The sequence below is a fragment of the Cnephaeus nilssonii genome (genome assembly GCF_951640355.1).
Source record: "Cnephaeus nilssonii genome assembly, chromosome: 19".
Taxonomy (NCBI): Eukaryota; Metazoa; Chordata; class Mammalia; order Chiroptera; family Vespertilionidae; genus Cnephaeus; species Cnephaeus nilssonii.
This window is the reverse complement of record NC_137090.1, coordinates 41,011,006-41,028,569: the sequence shown is the minus strand read 5'-3', so window position 1 is coordinate 41,028,569 and position 17,564 is coordinate 41,011,006. Positions and strand designations below refer to the sequence as shown.

General features: G+C 43.3%; 1 protein-coding gene across 2 annotated transcripts in view; it reads left to right on the top strand.

The window, feature by feature from the left end:
- The first annotated feature begins 200 nt into the window (after positions 1 to 200).
- MYH10 (myosin heavy chain 10) overlaps positions 201 to 17,564 on the top strand; it is a 139,781-nt gene continuing 122,417 nt past the window's right edge. Inside the window, exons 1-2 of one of the 2 annotated variants that reach the window (XM_079799283.1) lie at positions 201 to 522; positions 7,621 to 7,996. In XM_079799283.1, coding sequence (XP_079655409.1) covers positions 518 to 522; positions 7,621 to 7,996 — 381 coding nt within the window. In that variant the 5' untranslated portion in view covers positions 201 to 517. Of the gene's footprint in view, positions 523 to 694; positions 844 to 7,620; positions 7,997 to 17,564 lie in introns of those variants that run through there. The other variant, XM_079799284.1, reaches the window with a different exon arrangement.

Sequence of the window (17,564 nt, the reverse complement as noted above, 5' to 3'; positions counted from 1 at the left end):
GCCGGGTCGCAGAACGCAGTCGGGCCCCCCCGCAGAGGCAGTGCGCATGGGCAGAGCTGCCCCCCGAGCCCGGCCTCTCCTCCCCCACTGCAGGTGAGCCGCGAAGCCGCGGTCCCCACCCCCCCGCAGCCAGGGTGACGTAAGGCCTCTGGACCGCGCTCCCGCCCCGCCCCTGCCGGCAGCGCTAGGGGCCCATGACTCTGCGGTGGGAGCGGTACCGCTGCGGGGACACGCCGGCTGCGGCGAGCAGTGTGGGCATCAAGGCGCTCGAGTGCGTTGTCGCGGCGGCCGGACGCCAAGGCGAGGCGCGGCCAGGCGGAGCCCGGTGCTCCTGCGGCGGCACACCTGCCCGACTGCCCGCACCGCCGCGGCCCCAGCGGAGCCTGCATCCGCTGCCCCGCGGGACCGCGGGGCGCCCAGCCAGCCTCAGCTGTCCATCTCTGCCCGAGCCAGCCAATCGCCCGCGACTACTCCGGCCGCACCTCCCGGAATCTATGACGGGCGTGCGGAGCACCCTATGAGGTTGGGTTCTCTGCGGGCAGGGCTGGGAGCGGGAGCCAATGAGCGTAGTTTCAGGTGGGTGGAGGGAGCGGACCTCGGGAAGGTAGCTTCGTTCGCGTTGCTAACGTCTTCCCTTGGAGATGGGCGCGCAAACGGACCAGTGGGTCTGGGGGCGGCGGTGACGGGCGTGGAGCTGGCCCAATGAGGGTGGGGGTGGGTGGGGCAGCCCGGAGCAGCAGTGCTAAAGGAGCCCGGCGGAGGCAGCGGTGGGTTTGGGACTGAGGCGCTGGATCTGTGGTCGCGGCTCGGAACGTGCGCCGGCGCCACCATCTTCGGCTGAAGGTGAGAGGTGCGGCTGTCCGGGGCCGAGGGACGGTTTGTGGGGGACGGAAGGACCCCGGGCCGGGCACCCGTTGGCCCTGGACGACAGGAGCGGAGCCGCAGTGGGAGCGGGGGGAAGCTGAGGCGCTGTGGGCAGAGGGCTTGTGTGCGGGGATCGTAGGTTCGTCTGGGGAAGGACCCAGGAGTAGGGTAACGGGACCCCAGTGGGTGGAGAGACCCCTGGAAGGGCGGGGAATGAGGTCCTTGAGCGTGAGACCCCTGCAGGGATCAGGGCCTGGGTGTGCGGGAGGACGACCCCTCGGGGGCTGGGGATGGAGATCTGGGGGTGCGGATGAGGGGAGCTGGTATTCGGTGTGTGGGGTCCGAGTGCCCGGGGGTGGGGGGCCTGGTGCTCTGGTGCCCTGGTGCTGGTAGGGGTCCCGGGGGGTCCCGCGAGTCTGTCTGTCTCCCTGGAGGGGTGGGAGTCCTGGGCGGGCTGGAAAGCGCGATCCCGGTTGGGGGTGGGGAGATGCTGGACTGGAAGGGCCCCTGGTGGGTTCCTGGGGGTTAGGCCGGGTCGGGCACCCTGGGTGCGGTGAGGGGTTCGCCGAGGGTTCGGCAGGCGGACGGAGCGCCCAGGAGCCATGGGTTGGAGGGACCGGAGGCAGGGGGTCGGAGGCGCCGGCCGCCGGCACCGGGAAGGTCGGGCTCCGCGGTTCCCGGGCAGGAGGGCGAGAGGGGGCGTCTTCCAACGTGCTCTGCAGCCCGCGGGGGCCGAGGTGGACGCGGGCGAGGCCCCGGCGGTTTGGGGAGGCGGGGGGGGGGGGGGGGGGGGGGCGAGGCGGGAAATGTGGCGGGGGCGCGCTGCAGCAGGGCGGCCGGGGGGAGGGTCAGCCCTCGCTTCGGGATCCCTTTATTGTGTAAGTGATCTGGGAATGGCTCGCCCCGGAGTCTTCCTGGCCTTGTGCATCTGGGGTCACACCCGGATCCCATAAAATCAGACTGGAATGGGGTCAGAGGGAAGTGGAAGCCGCGGAGTCCTGGCGGGTGCGGGGCTTTGTGGGCCCGTGGTGGGCGGATGCGGCCCGGGGACCTCGGAGGCCCCCCGCCCGGCCTGCCCGGGAACTGGGGCCTCGGGAAGGAGGTTGGCGACTCGGTGGGTCTGAGCTCAGCCAGGGAGGTTTGGGCAACGCGGCCTCTGCCTATGGCCTCTGCCTGTGACCGTTATCTGTTTCTCCGGGCCTCTGCAGCTCCCTTCAAGATCACTGCGGTTGGTGGAAGGGGGTGGGGTGGGTGGGGTAGGGGAAAGCAGGCGGGGTAGATCCAGACTGCAAATGAAACAAAGACTGCTGTTTTCGCCGAATAATATAATACTAAATATAATACTTTGGCTTTGCTGAGATTTTTGTTTTTTAGCATTTGAAACTGAGGATTCTTTGAGTCAGGCTTAATTATTCTTGACAGTATTCACTCTGGAAAACTTTAACCTATTTATTGTTTTTATTTCCTTCATCAATCCGTCCTGATTAATTATTCTTTCAGTCCCGTGCTTTTGGTGTTGATGTATGCCCTGTCTGTCTCAGATTCTGGAAAAGTGGCCATTTTATGCTTCTCCATACTTCTGCATCTTACATTCAGTTCTTCCCCTGTTCTTATCTGGAGAAAGCATATGGTGTCATTGTGCGATATAGCACGAGCTTTTACAGCAAAGGGATGTGACCCGAGAGCCTGGCTTTTTATTTGGGCTCCTTGGGGAAATCATTACAATGAAGACAGACTGGGAGGAAGGTGAGATGGAGGAAATTTTGAAGGGCATGGTGTATGGTGAAAGACTATATGCGACTGTGGTTTATGTACTTTCTCATCATATAGAAATTAAAATTCCTGGTGTTGGGTTCACATTTCAGAAATATGTAACACAGATATTAACCCAGAGAGGGTGCAGGCCATGACTAGCCATAGTGTCCTTTCGCGTTTGGTTTGTCTTTGTGCTCATTTGATTAAGCAGAAAAATTGATAAATTAACAGACTTGCAGGTCTCTGTAGTGCAAGTGACCTCAGCGGTCGTGATACACAAATTGGGACAATTTCTGTTTTAGTGTATCTGTCATAAAGGGATGCACTATCATGGAAAATTTATCCATTTTCGTTTGGCTTTGTATGAAAGATATTCATAAAATTTAATTGTTTTCCTGTATCCATACTTTAGTACGTGCTGGACGGCAGTTGAGAAATGTTCTGGGTGGCATTTTATTGGAAGTCAAAAATGGTCTAGTGGGAGGGAGCCCAGAAATATGTGCCCCTAAAACCAATGAAGGACATAGGGCTTTGACTCTGTAGGGGTTAATTCATACACATATAAATGATTTAACTATAATTAGGCAGTTATTTCAAATGATACCAAGAACCTTTGTCTCCTGCAAAGAGGTTCCTATTTATTCATTTTCCCACTAAGTATAGTTGTTGTTGTTTTTATAAAATAGAAAGCATTTCCTAGGTTGTGCGAGTGTGTTTATTGGCCGAGCCTGTACTCTTGAAGCCATAATCGATAGGGTTTTTATTTAGTAGAAAGGCAGTATATAGTGCACATCATGCCCTTCAGAATTCCCTCCCTCTCACCTTCCACTGTTGTGGAATGAACTCAGGAGCTGAACTCTGGGTTTACGCCCAGCTCTGCTATTTGTTAGCTGGTTTTTGGCTTTCTCTGTGCCTCAGGTTCCTCATCTGTATAATGAAGATATAAATAGTACCTACTTCATAGGGCTTTTGTGAGGATTAAGAGTTGATATATGTAAACTGCTTAGAATAGTGTCTGGCCATAATTAGCAATATATAACAACAGTATTTGCTATTTTAAATATTGTGATATTATCCTTTCCACAAGACAAAGCATTTGGGAGTGGTTCACTTTAAATACCAGCATTATCAAGATTGGGTCCCAAATGTACAATGGAATGAAAACAAATACAACATATTTGGCAATCACAAGTGAAGAATTAAAATGAACAAAAATAAAATCTTCAGTGGCCTAATGAACACTTAAAGAAATCAATCAAAGAATGATTTGAGTACCTACTACCTGCTAAGCTCTCTTGGCCAATGCACAAGAGGGCAAGAAAAATGCCAGAAGAGCAGCACAGAATGTTAGGTGAAGGAGAAGGATTCAGTTGCCAGATTGACCTGAAAAGAACTTCAGAAAGGGTGTCATTTGGGCCAGGATTTGAAGGAATGGTAGGTTTTTGGTTGTGGAGGAGAAATGAGGGTAGGACCACTCATGTACTGTTTGATCAGTAGGTATAGATTACCTCCTTGGATCAGGGACTAGGCTGAGTGCTTACCATATAGTAAGGAATAGGAAATGTCCTGACAGCTTCTAGTTGTAGAAAACTCTGGAAAAGTAAAAATTTGTAATCCCACTTCCCAGTGAAGACCCATGAATAGTTATTCCCTTTTTTTAAGTGTGTGTGTGTGTGTGTGTGTGTGTGTGTGTGTGTATATATATATATATATATATATATATATATATATATATGCAATTTCCACCCACAAAACAGGGAACATTTTGTAATTACACTTTTGTGATGTATTGGATTTTTTGTTTTGTTTTGTTAATTCTCACTTGAGAATATTTTCCATTGCTTTTAGATAGAGTGGAAGGTAGGGAGGCGGGGGAGAGAAACATTGATGTGAATCACATCAATTGGTTGCTTCCCCATGCTGGGGATTGAACTTACAACCCAGGTATGTGCCCTTGACTGGGAATTGAACCCATGACCCTTCAGTGTGTGGGCTGATGCTCTAACCACTTAGCTATATCGGTAGGAACTATTATAAGCACTTCCCCACCAAAAAAAGGTAATAATAAATTTAAAATGTACAATTCAATAAAATAATTTTTAAATACATAATTTACTTAAAAAAAAGAACCTGCTGTAGAAATGACCAGTTATTCTAATTTATAGTAAAAACTTTAAGCATACCTAAGGTAAAAGTAAAGAAATGTGTGTGTACCAACTGGCAGCAAGACAGTTTCCCAAGTGTTATATGGGACATGCAGTTAATACCTAAAAAGAATATTAAGAATAACTTATCATATTTTGTTATAGTTGGATATTTTTGTTTTTGATAGACTGTCCTTGAATCAGAGTGTGTGTCTGATTGTCTCTAAATTCATCTGGGATAAGTCCCACTTCAAAGCCATGCCTCCTCCTTAGAATAGAAGTGGGAAAGACAAAACTTGTTAATGATCTTATAGAGTAGTCCCTAGAGGTAATGGTCTTTTGAAACCATTCTTTTAAAATAAATAAATATGTATATATATTATTGATTTCAGAGAGGAAGGGAGAGGGAAAGAGAGATAGAAACATCAGTGATGAGAATCATTGGTCGGCTGCTTTCTGCACGCCTCCTACTGAGGATTGAGCCCATAACCCAGCCATGTGCCCTTGACCAGAATCAAACCGGGGACCCTTCCTTCTGCAGGCTGATGCTCTATCCACTGAGCCAAATCAGCTAAGGCTGAAACCATTCTTTAGATTGTACATGTGTCCATAAATATTTTCTGTAAGAAGGCAAATGCTAATTTAAAAACATGTTAGCAATTTTATTTATAGAAGTCTTAATGTTACATGTTTTGTGACTTTTTTTCATTTTGTGATTTTTTTTTTCATGTCTATTATCCTTAAAACATTAACGTAGTCTTTAAATCTTAGTATGAATTAGTCTGGAACACTGGTTTTCAACTTTGTTTTTTTTTTACCTCAAATACCTGTTAGTAACAGTGGCAGCCAGAGAACTTTGGAGCAATGATTCTCAAAGTGTGGTCCAGGATCAGCAGCTTTAGCATCATCTGGAATCTGTTACAAATGCAAGTTACTAGGCTCCGCCCCAGATTTAACTAAATCAGAAAGTCTGGGGATGCGGCCCCGCAGTGTGTAGGTGCTGCCGGTGCACATGCCCAAGTTTGAGAACCATGCTCTAGAGCATGGATGTTCGTGATGCATTACTTTGTAACAAATAATTTCTGAAGAATCTTAGCTATTTGATTCTAGTAAATTCTCACTAGCAGCGAAAGGGGTAGTATCTGCACCCACTATCAGTGATTAATTTTTTAGGACACAGAATCTGAAGGAAGTCGTGAGTGTTCGATCTCCTTTTAGAAAAGCACATATACATGTATCAAGTGAGTGTACAACTTTTTTATACCATTTCAGCTTGAAATTTGTCTACGGAATCAAGGTTAAGACCCTCTTTAACAACTTTGGACTGTTTTATGGTTAACCTTTCAGCTTTCTAACTTGCCTATAAAGAATCCCCATCAATTTGGGGGCTGGGAGAAGTTGGGAAGATTTGATAGCAAGAGTAGGTACTCAGTTGGCTTCTTGTATCGATTTGGATGAAGTCATGGATGGCATCCATGCTTATGAAATTTGTTAACCACCTGGAATTTGGAGTAATAACAAAAGTGTTTAATGATGGTGTTGGATTCCAAAAAGATGTTGTAAAGGAGATAAGTGAGTCTCATCAGAAAGCTGAGTGGTGAATGTAAAATCTTGTCGTTTGATCCAAGAAGCCAAGTGCACAAGTATAGGAGGGGAGGTAACTTAGAGCAGTATGTATGGAGGTTTGACTGACAGTGCATTCTGAGCCAACAGTGAATGAGTACAAATACACTGATTAGGTCTTGAAATACATGAACAGCTTTCCCTAGTGTGGCCCCATGGTTGTTAACGCTTCCTTTTCCTTTGGTACTGGTGGAACTGTAGGTGGAATATTATGTTTGCTTCTGGTCACACTCTCTGAAGGCAAGAGCTCAGGGTAGTGGAATGAGTCTTGATGAATGATGGAATGCTGAAGAGGAGCAGAGGGAGTAGGAGCAGCTGCAGGAATGGGAGTGGAGACCTGAATAGCTACCATCACATACTTGAAAGGCTATCACGTGAAGCCAAGTTACGTTTTTCCTCTGTGGCCTTATTTGATCACATTAAGACCACATTGACCATAGACAAGCTATAGGGAAACTGACTTGGGGTATTTGTAAGGAAGAACTTTTGAGTCTGTTGTCTGAGGATGGAATGGGAGGCTTGTTTTAGACCCGATGCTTTCTCTTCTGTCATTCCTCACGTGTTCTGTAGCTATATCCTGGAGGTTAAACAAATTCTGGTACCACTCCATAGGCTTTTTATTATGAATTTTTGTTTTCTTCCTCTTTATTCTCCTTTCCCTTCTTAACTCTCTGTTTAATTTGTGGTGAGGGTGAAAGAGGAGATGAAGAGGGGGAATAGTCAAACTAGAACTTTGCTTTTCCCTTCTGCTTTGTTTTTCAGCCCTCAATAACTGAGGGCATGTCTTGAGTGGTCTTCAGACAACCAGAGTCATAATTTGTGGTCACCCCTGAAATTTACCTTGGAAACTCAGTTAATATGGCCATAAAGAGGAATACCCCAGATTTTTAACTCAAAGTTTATGCTTTCTTTCTGTTTACCAAAGGAGTAAAATTTGTGAATTTTTATATATAAATATAAATAATTTTATATATGTGTGTGTGTTTATTGAGAGAGAGAGAGGAAGGGAGAAGAAGAGAGAGAGAAACATCAATGGGAGAGAAACATTGGTCAACTGCCTCCTGTATGCCCCCTGCTGGGGATCAAACTCACAACCTGGGCATGTGCCCTGACTGGGAATTGAACTGGCGACCTCTCGGTGCACAGGATGATGCTCAAACAACTGAGCCAACATTGGCCAGGGCTCATTTTATATTTTGAAGCATCTAACTTTATCCTCCTCCTCTTTTCATAGAGGCAATTGCTCTTGGATCCTTCTGTTTACAATGGCACAGAGAAGTGGACTTGAAGATCCAGAGAGGTATCTCTTTGTGGACAGGGCTGTCATCTACAACCCTGCCACACAGGCTGATTGGACGGCGAAAAAGCTGGTGTGGATTCCATCAGAACGCCATGGTTTTGAGGCAGCTAGTATCAAAGAAGAGCGGGGAGATGAAGTTATGGTGGAGTTGGCAGAGAATGGAAAGAAAGCAATGGTCAACAAAGATGATATTCAGAAGATGAACCCACCTAAGTTTTCCAAGGTGGAGGATATGGCAGAATTGACGTGCTTGAATGAAGCTTCTGTTTTACATAATCTGAAGGATCGTTACTATTCAGGACTTATCTATGTAAGTATTCCCTTTAAATAATCACGTGAAGTGTGGTGACTGGGAATTAATGTAAATTATACATACTGTCATAATCAAATGAGAATGTGGACTATTCACACTCTCTGTTTAACATTGTTATTTCTATTAAAGATAGTCTCTTGCTTACCCTAAGTCTTGCTTTGCTTAAATTTTTTTTTTAAATGAAATATACTGAATGGTATGTGAAGACTTTTGTGGTGGTGCTCTGGAATATAATAAGATAGGGGAAGCATGTGGCAGAAAGACCAGGGAGTTTAATATGGGACTAAGAGCTGCGTTAATAGTAAAATACAGACAGCAAATTGGTAGGAAATGCTGTGTAAATCCAGAATTGTAAAGTGGAGGGCAAGAACCAGTTCACTGGGTACAAGGAAATGAAAAAGATGAGACTGAGGTTTTTAAGAGGAAACAGTTCAGGGTGAGATTGAGGCTGGGGTTGTCCTGTGGTTAGCAGTTGACACATACGGATGTTGTAGTCACTGACCATATAAAAGTCATTGAAAATAATAAGGGGTAAGGAAGAGGGAAAAATGCAAGCCAGGTCCTGAAAAAAATCTAGAATGACAAAACAGGTTTGAAGGGATGGTAGATGCAATTGGCAAAGATTTAAAGAAGGTGGTATAGATAGAACTAGGATTTAGAATGAAGAGAAGGAGACAGAAAAGTTGACATTGTAGTGGTCTGAATTTGGAAAAGAATTTTATGCAAGAGGTGTGATACTGAAGCTCGTACACAATTCAGAACTTCAACAAATCAGAACGAGCTCCACCATAGGAATTAGTTTATTTGGTGAATATTTACTGAGCACCTCCTGCAGTGGAGTGTGGTGGACAGGACAGGTTCCTGCCTTCGTGATACATCCTCTAAGGAAATGAAACGGGAGAGAGTAAGTAGGAGACTTTCCACAGCAGGTCAGTGAAGGACTCTGGGAAGGTAGCATTTGAGCTAAAATCTGACTGATAGGAGGGAGCTAGCCATGAGAAAAATCTGAGAAATGAATAGCTCATTCATGACCTTTGCCAAAGAAATTTTAATGAAGTCCAAAAGTCTCTCTCTCATTCTCTCCCCCCCACCCACCCCTGCTATGAGGTAGGATGGAAAGTAAGAGAGTAAGAGGCACCAGGGTTGGGAAGGTGGCTCCAGGAGAATGGGAAAGGTTTAGAAGATAAACCACGGATAAGGAAACTAGCATTGAGGGTCTAGCTGAGAGTGAATAACAGAATATGTATGGTGACCACATTTTTGTCTGGCTGTGTGGTTTTGCCATATTCTTTTTTTTTTTAATCTTTATTATTGAAAGCATTACATATCTCCCTCTTTTTCCCCCATTGACCCCCTCCAGCCCACCCCTGTTCCCCTGCCCCACCCTATTGTCTGTGTCCATGGGTTATGCTTATATATGCATACAAGTTCTTTGGTTGATCACCTCCCACCCACCCACCCTCTCCCGCCTTCCCTCCAAGATTCCACACTCTGTTCCATGCTTCCATGTCTCTGGATCCACTCTGTTTATCAGTTTATTTTGTTAATTAGATTCCACATATAAGTGAGATCATGTAATACTTGTCTTTCTCTGACTGGCTTATTTCACTTAGCATAGTACTCTCCAGGTCCCTCCATGCTGTCTCACAGGGTAAGATATTCTTCTTTGTTACTGCTCCATGGTATAAATGTACCACAGCTTTTTTATCCACTCGTCTGCTGATGGGCACTTGGCTGTTTCCAGATCTTAGCTATTGTAAATTATGCTGCTATGAACATAGAGGTACATACATTCTTTCTGATTGGTGTTTCAGGTTTCTTAGGATATATTCCTGGAAGTGGGATCACTGGGTCAAATGGCAGTTCCATATTTAATTTTTTGAGGAAACTCCATACTATTTTCCATAATGGCTGCACCAGTCTGCATTCCCACCAGCAGTGCACGAGGATCCCCTTTCCTCCACATCCTTGCCAGCACTTGTCATTTGTTGATTTGTTGATGGTAGCCATTCTGACAGGTGTGAGATGATACCTCATTGTTGTTTTAATTTGCATCTCTCTGATGATCAGTGACTTTGAGCATGTTTTCATGTCCACTTTGGAGAAGTGTCTATTGAGGTCCTGTGCCCATTTTTTAATTGGGTTGTTTGTCTTCCTGGTGTTGCCACATTTGTAGGCTTGCCCAGGTCTGTGAAGGCAGGGGAGCCTGACCATGTGTGTGTCCACTGCTGGCACGGTTCCTTTCTCTTCTCTCTCTTGTCAAACAAGTTGAAGGGGTCTGAAGTGATGGTAATGGCCGTGAAGGAGAGAGAAACCTGGAAAACTACGAGATTGTGGTCAGATCATAATGTTGAGCAAAGATTTGAGCTGTGGGTCAGTTTTGGATGATGCCTGGTGCAGTGACTTGCGAAAGGCTGGAAGTGTGACGACACAACCAAAACGTTGTGGAAAGGAGCCAGACTCTTTCTGCCAGTCTTCACTCCATTCCCCACATTGGACCCTATAGGTTCCTGCAAACAGGAGAGAGAAGGGAACTAGAAAGGGGAAGGAGATTATGGGATAAAGAGAAGGGGTGAAAGAAAAGACATTTTATTTGCAGCCATGCTTTATAATACTTCTACAACTTTACAAGTATCTTTTATTGTGTTTGAGTTTTCCCCACTTAACTCAGGTATAACCTGAGTGACTTTCTGAGTTTCCTTTCAAACCATGGCGGGAAATCTGAGTTTTTCTGAAAGTTTTAAGGTCTCAGCAGAAGTGGGGGTTTGGGAAGATCTTGTCTATAATTTTTAATAAGTTGGTTATTGACAGGTTTAGTGTCCTTATATTTTCTTTGTATTTAATCCCCCTGACATACAACTTCTCATCCAATATTAATTTTTTTCCCCTAGTAAAACCATTTAAAAACTGTGACTATCTCCCCTGGTACTGTTTTAGCTCACCTCGCACAGTCTGTTCTGTAGTATTTGTATTATTTAGTTCTAAATATTTTCTAATTTCTATTATGATTTCTTCTTTAATCTATGAACCTTTTAAAAGTATACTTTTAAAACTTCTAAATGTTGGTTTTTAAGTTATCTTTTTATTATTTATTTTTATAATATATTTTTATTGATTTTAGAGAGGAAGGGAGAGTGAGAGATAGAAACATCAATGATGAGAAAGAATCATTGATTGGCTGCCTCCTGCATCCCCCTACTGGTGATCAAGCCTGCAACCTGGGCACGTGCCCTTGACCAGAATCAAATCCGGGACCCTTCAGTCCACAGGCAGGCGCTCTATCCACTGAGCCAAACCGGCTAGGGCTATCTTTTTATTATTTTTAAATTAATTGCATTGCAGTCAAAGAATATAGTCCATATAATACATTCTTTGTTTTTGTTGAGACTTGCTTTATATAGATATTGACAGTTCTATATGTGTTTGTAAAGAAGATATATTCTTTTATTGAAGGTCTATTCTGTATATGACTAAGATTTTTAATTATTTAAATCTTCTATAGCCTTATTTTTGTTTGCTTGGTCTATCAATTACTGAGAAGTATCTTAAAATCTCTGTGTGTTTTATCAACAAAGTATACATTCCTAAATAATATAATTATATAGTTGAGTTTTGCCTGTTTGTGAATGAATCTTACATAGCCTTTTCTGCCTCTTTTATTATTATTATTGTTGTTGTTGTTATTATTATTTTGCTCAGCATTACCTTTTAAAGATCATCCATATTGCTTTGTGTTGGAATAATTTAGTAGTTCTCAAATTGTGGTCTATGGACTCCAAGGGTTTTTCCCAAGACTCTTTCCCAGGACCCGTGTGTCAAAACTATTTTCAGGATTATTTGCCCTTTTCACTGTTGACATTGGTAGTGATGTCAACAGTGAAAAGACAATGGTAGGAAAATCCGTTGACACGTTATCATGAATAAAGATGGTGACCCCAAACTGTACCTAGTGGTCATTTTAATTCAGTTTCACTCAAGAATGTCTTTGATAGTGCTCTCCCTCCTGGGAGCACGCCATGCCTTCCCTCTCAGGCATGCACCTCTTAAATTCTAAGGGTGCCCGTGAGACTTGCAACCAGGAGAGCAATGGACAGCCCTGTCTGGCCCTGGGCTAACCCCCAACCTGTCTCCAACACCCCCTTTTCTCTGACTTTCCAGAGCTGACAGCAGCCCCGCCTCTGCTCATTTTTTTCCTATAGCATTTCTAGAGACCCAGAGCAGCCCCGTCCAGGCTCTCTCCTGTTGCTTCTTCTACCCTAAGCCCTTCCTTGTTTCATTGTCCCCAGCTTTCATAAAATAAAATAATAATAAAAGAAGAATGTCTTTGATAAAGCAGATAAATTATTGATTTTATTAATTTTCAACCCTTGTGTTCATGTCTTTTGAATAGTCCATGTGATGAAATGGTAAGTATAAAGCACTTAACGTTGCGTGTTGAACAACGGTGATTGCCCTGAGGAAAAGCATGTCATTATTTAAGTTGCAGACTAGATTTGCTACTTTTAAAATAGAGTACCGTTTTTATTTTATAGAGTGGCTGATAGATAAACTATGGTTACTTCCACTTCAGTGTTCGGCAGATATTTTCTTAGAAATAAAGTGAGCCTGTCACTTCAAAGAAAACAACTGATTGTATTTGTTGCCAATGATAAAATTTGAATTTTCACATGAAAATTAAAATTTGGAGAAACTCGTGTCTACCACTATGAACTCGATAGCACTACTTAACCTTTCTGATTCAATAGACAAATGTGATTATGACATAGAGTGGTACAATGCCATCATTGGGATGACTTGCATAATTCAATGAACCAGTGTTTTACAAGTGATGTGTGTAGATGTTACAAAATCATGCATAGGTAATAGCTTTCATTCAACATGCAAGTTAAGACATTGGATTTCAATGAAAACAGTATGAAAAGTTCATTGATAGGGTTTCAGAAGGTACATTGCCTCTGATCTTTAAGAAGTTATCACTTGTTGAGTTTTGGTGTAGTATCAAAGAAGAATATCCACAATTACTTGAAAAGAGTGTAAAACTACTTCTCCTATTCCAACTATATATCTGTGTAAGGCTGATTTTCTTCATGCTTCAACCAAAACAAAATATCACAACAGATTAAATGTAGAAACAGATATGAAAATTGTGGTGTTTTCTATTAAGCCAGATAAGATTTGCAAAAATATAAAAGAGTGTCAGACTTTTTACTTTTTAGAAAACATAGTTAATTTTATAAATGTTACTTATATTAATACATATTCATTGTTATTTAAAATGAATACATGTACATTTTAAAAACTCAGTTACATAAAACAAAAGATCTTTGTAGTCATTTTCTAAGAGTATAAAAGGGCCCTGAAATAAAAAAGTTTGAATATTTTGTTCATTTTTGTTTGAATGTAATATTCCATTTCAGATTTTTGACCCTTTTTTTTTAATCCAAATGTTTTTGGACATTTGTTTTTTCCAGTTTGGAAACTGGAATATTATGAACATTGATTGCTTCAGTGAACAGCTTTGGACATGTACCTGGTGCGCATAAGCATGCCTTTCTGTAAGGTATAGAACTAGCGGTGGGATTCCTGGATGAGAGAATATGCATATTTTTAACTCATATCTTGAGCTTTTTTAGATAATGCCTGATTTAGTCAGAGTCTAGCAGGAAGCAGAAGGCCCTCAAACTAGGTATTTTGAGAGTTTACTAAGGGGACAATTTAGAAACACGTGGATAGAGTTTAGAAAACATGCTAGTTGTACAATATCCAGCAGTAGTGATGGCTGAGAGCCCTTGATACAGCTTGATGTTTATTTTTATTTTTTATTTTATTTTATTTTTTAAATATATTTTATTGATTTTTTACAGAGAGGAAGAGAGAGGGATAGAGAGTCAGAAACATCGATGAGAGAGAAACATCGATCAGCTGCCTCTTGCACACCCCCTACTGGGGATGTGCCCGCAACCAAGGTACATGCCCTTGACCGGAATCGAACCTGGGACCCTTGAGTCCGCAGGCCGACGCTCTATCCACTGAGCCAAACCGGTTTCGGCAAGCTTGATGTTTAAAGAAGCAATAGGAAAGAACTTTACCTCAACTGGGAGAGGATAGTTGTATGGAAAGGGCTTCCTGATAGGAATCGTGGTCCCTAAAGAGGGATGCCCATAACTCATAACAACTGGCAGGGAAGATCCTGGGGAATAAATTACCTGTCTTTACCTCCTCCCATCCTCAGTCTCCTGCTAATGTCTCCCATGGGTTGAACTCAGTTTGAAGTCAGAGGAGAGAGGAGTTTGATTTTATATATATAACTAGAGGCCTGGTGCACGAAATTCATGCACTTGCTGGGGGTCCCTCAGCCTGGCCTGTGACCTCTCACAGTCTGGGAGCCCTCGGGGGATGTCTGACTGACAGCTTAGGCCTGCTCCTCTTGGGGAGCGGGCCAAAGCCGGCAGTCAGACATCCTTAGCGCTGCTGCGAAAGTGGGAGAGGCTCCTGCTATCGCCACTTGGCTCGCCAGCCGTGAGCCCGGCTTCTAGCTGAGCGGTGCTCCCTCTGTGGGAGCACACTGACCACCAGGGGGCAGCTCCTGCATTGAACGTCTACCCCCTGGTGGTCATGTGCGTCATAGTGACCGGTCGTTCTGCAGTTTGTTCAATTTGCATATTAGCCTTTCATTATATAGGATTTTATGTTTAGATTTTTAAATTTATTTTTAGAGAGAGAGGAAGGAAGAGGGAGAGACAGAGAAACATTGATGTGAGAGTGAAACATGAATTGGCTGCCCCGTGTATACCCCCTATGGGAGGATCTAGCCAAAACCTGGGCATGTGCCCTGACCAGGAGGTGAATCGGCAACCCTTCCATGCTTCTTTCGTGCACAGGACGATGCCCAGCCAACTTGAGTCACACTAACCAGGGCGATGATATATATATATATATATATATAATATATATATATATATATATATATATATATATAATTTAGGTCAGCCTCAGATCCATTTGGAATTGAATTTTGTGGACAGTGTAAGATTGATTGTTTTTTCCCAAATGGTTCTCCAATTGACCAGTGTTGTTTACTGAAACAGTCCTATCTCACTGCTCTGAAGTGCCACCTTTGTTATAAACCAGGTGTTCATGAATTTGTTGACTCCTTAGTATGTTTCATGGGTCTGTGTGCCTGTCTGTGAGCCAGTAGATATTGTCTTGGTTATTATAGCTTTGTGTGTGTGCATACATACACACTCACACACGCCCTTATTGGAAATTTGATTGGGATTTGTTGATTCTATAGGTCAATTTGGAGGAGAAATGAGATCTTTACAGTATTTGGTCTTGTAGTTTATGGGTATACATATTTATTTATTTTTAAAATTTTTCTCAATATATTTTATTTCCTTTGTAGAGACCATGTACATCTTTTGTTGAATTTATTTTTGTGTATTTGATTTTCAGGTGCTATTTTAAAATGGTGTCCTAAATATTGCTTTTTAATTGTTACCATTATGCACAAATACAGTTGCTATGTTTTTTACAATTAATTTTTGTATATTGACCTTATAATCACTAACCTTAGTAAATTTAATTAGTAATTATAATAGTTCAGCTGGATATTCTTTTGGATTTTCTATGAATACACTCAGTGTTGTCTGCAAATACTGACAGTTTCCTTTCCAATTCTTATGTAGTTCTTTTGTCAACAAAAGTAAGTCGAAACCTATAGATAAATTTTATAAGAGTTTGAGCCAAAAAATTGAGGACCAACTCACAAGAAAAATCTCAAAGGAGTGAGTAAATGCTCTGGAGAATGACACTTTTGCAGTTCTTTTTTCTCCTTTAGGATCAAAGGAGAAGGCTGCATGCAATTAGTGGTAGATTAAAGAGGTGGGAGAAAGCAAGGTGAGGTGTCTCTAGGATTGGATGAAAAGCAAAGTGGAGAGATACATACGTACTTGTTTTACATCAGTGGGTACAGGATAGTTAACATTTAACTTTTACAGTAATGGAGATGGTATGGACAGCAAGAAAATGAGCTTTGGGGTTGTCCTGTGAAGGTGGGTGGTTATGCCACTGAGAGGTCTGGAAAAGATGGTTACTGATATTCCAAGGGTATGTTATTTTAGATGCACAAAAACAATGGACAGGGCTCCCGTAAGGCAAAGATTGACCTTTTAAGGAATCTATAAGCTCACTATGTGACTATGCCTCATGTAGGAAATTTATGTCAGATCATCCTATGTGGTTAGGTTACATGGTCACTGAGCTCGTCAGGCTTGCTACAAAGCCCCTCTCCCATTCACACTTTAACTTGCTTTATTGCGCTGTCCAGGACCTTCATTCAGTAAATGTATGTTGAATAGAAGTAGTGACTGGAGGCATCTTTATATCATTCCTATCTCAGAGGGAAAGCTTTCAGCATTTCATCATTAAGAATGATGTTTGCAATGGAATATTACTCAGCCGTTAAAAAAAGAAGGAACTTTTGCTATTTGGGACAATATGGATGGACCTAGAGGATATTATACTAAGTGAAATAAGTCAGACAGAGAAAGACAAATACCATATGATTTCACTTACATATAGAATCTAAAAAACAAACTAATAGAGAATTGATAGGTTAGGGCAGTGATGGCGAATCTATGACACGCGTGTCAGCACTGACACGCGTAGCCATTTCTGATGACACGTGGCTGCTGAGGCGGCCGCATGCCGAGGATGAAACATTTGCTGCTCCTGAGGATGAAACATTTGCGAAATAATGTTTTTTCCTCAAAGTGACACACTACCCGAGTTATGCTCAGTTTTTTGGCGAAGTTTGACACACCAAGCTCAAAAGGTTGCCCATCACTGGGTTAGGGGGATAGGTGAAAAAGGTGAAAGGGATTAAGAAGTACAATTTTCCAGTTATAAAAATAGTCACAGGGATGTAAAGTACAGCATAGGGAATATAGTCAATAATACTGTAATAACTGTAGGATATCAGATGGGTACTAGACTTTTCAGGATGATTGCTTCATAAGCTATATAAATGTCTAATCACTGTGTTGTATGTCTGAAACTAATATATTGTACGCCAACTGTAATTGAAAATTAAATTCAAAACCTTTTTTTAAAGAATGATTTTTGCTTTGAATATTCTTTTATAAGATTAAAGGGGGTTTCATTCTACTCTTAGTTTTTATCCTGCATGGATGACAGTGTGATTTTTCTGATTATGTTGTTACTAGAGGCCAGCCCAGTGCACGAATTCGTGCATGGGTGGGATCCAGCCGGCCCACCCTGATGGGGACCCATTAGGCTGAGCCAGCAGGGAGGAGGAGCCATGGGCAGTTGGCTAGCTGGCCCCACCCCCAATCAGAGTTTTGGGGCAGACCGGGCCGGGGCTGGCCAGGGGGAGGGCCACAGCCAGCCCCTCCCCCGATTGGGGTGTTGGGGGCCAATTGGGGGTGGAGCTGGCTAGGGGGAGGGGCCGTGGGCAGTTGGCCGTCCGTCCCCACCCCCAATTGGGGTTTTGGGGACCAATCAGGGGCTGGCCGGCCTGGTGGCGGGGGGGGGGGGGGGGGGG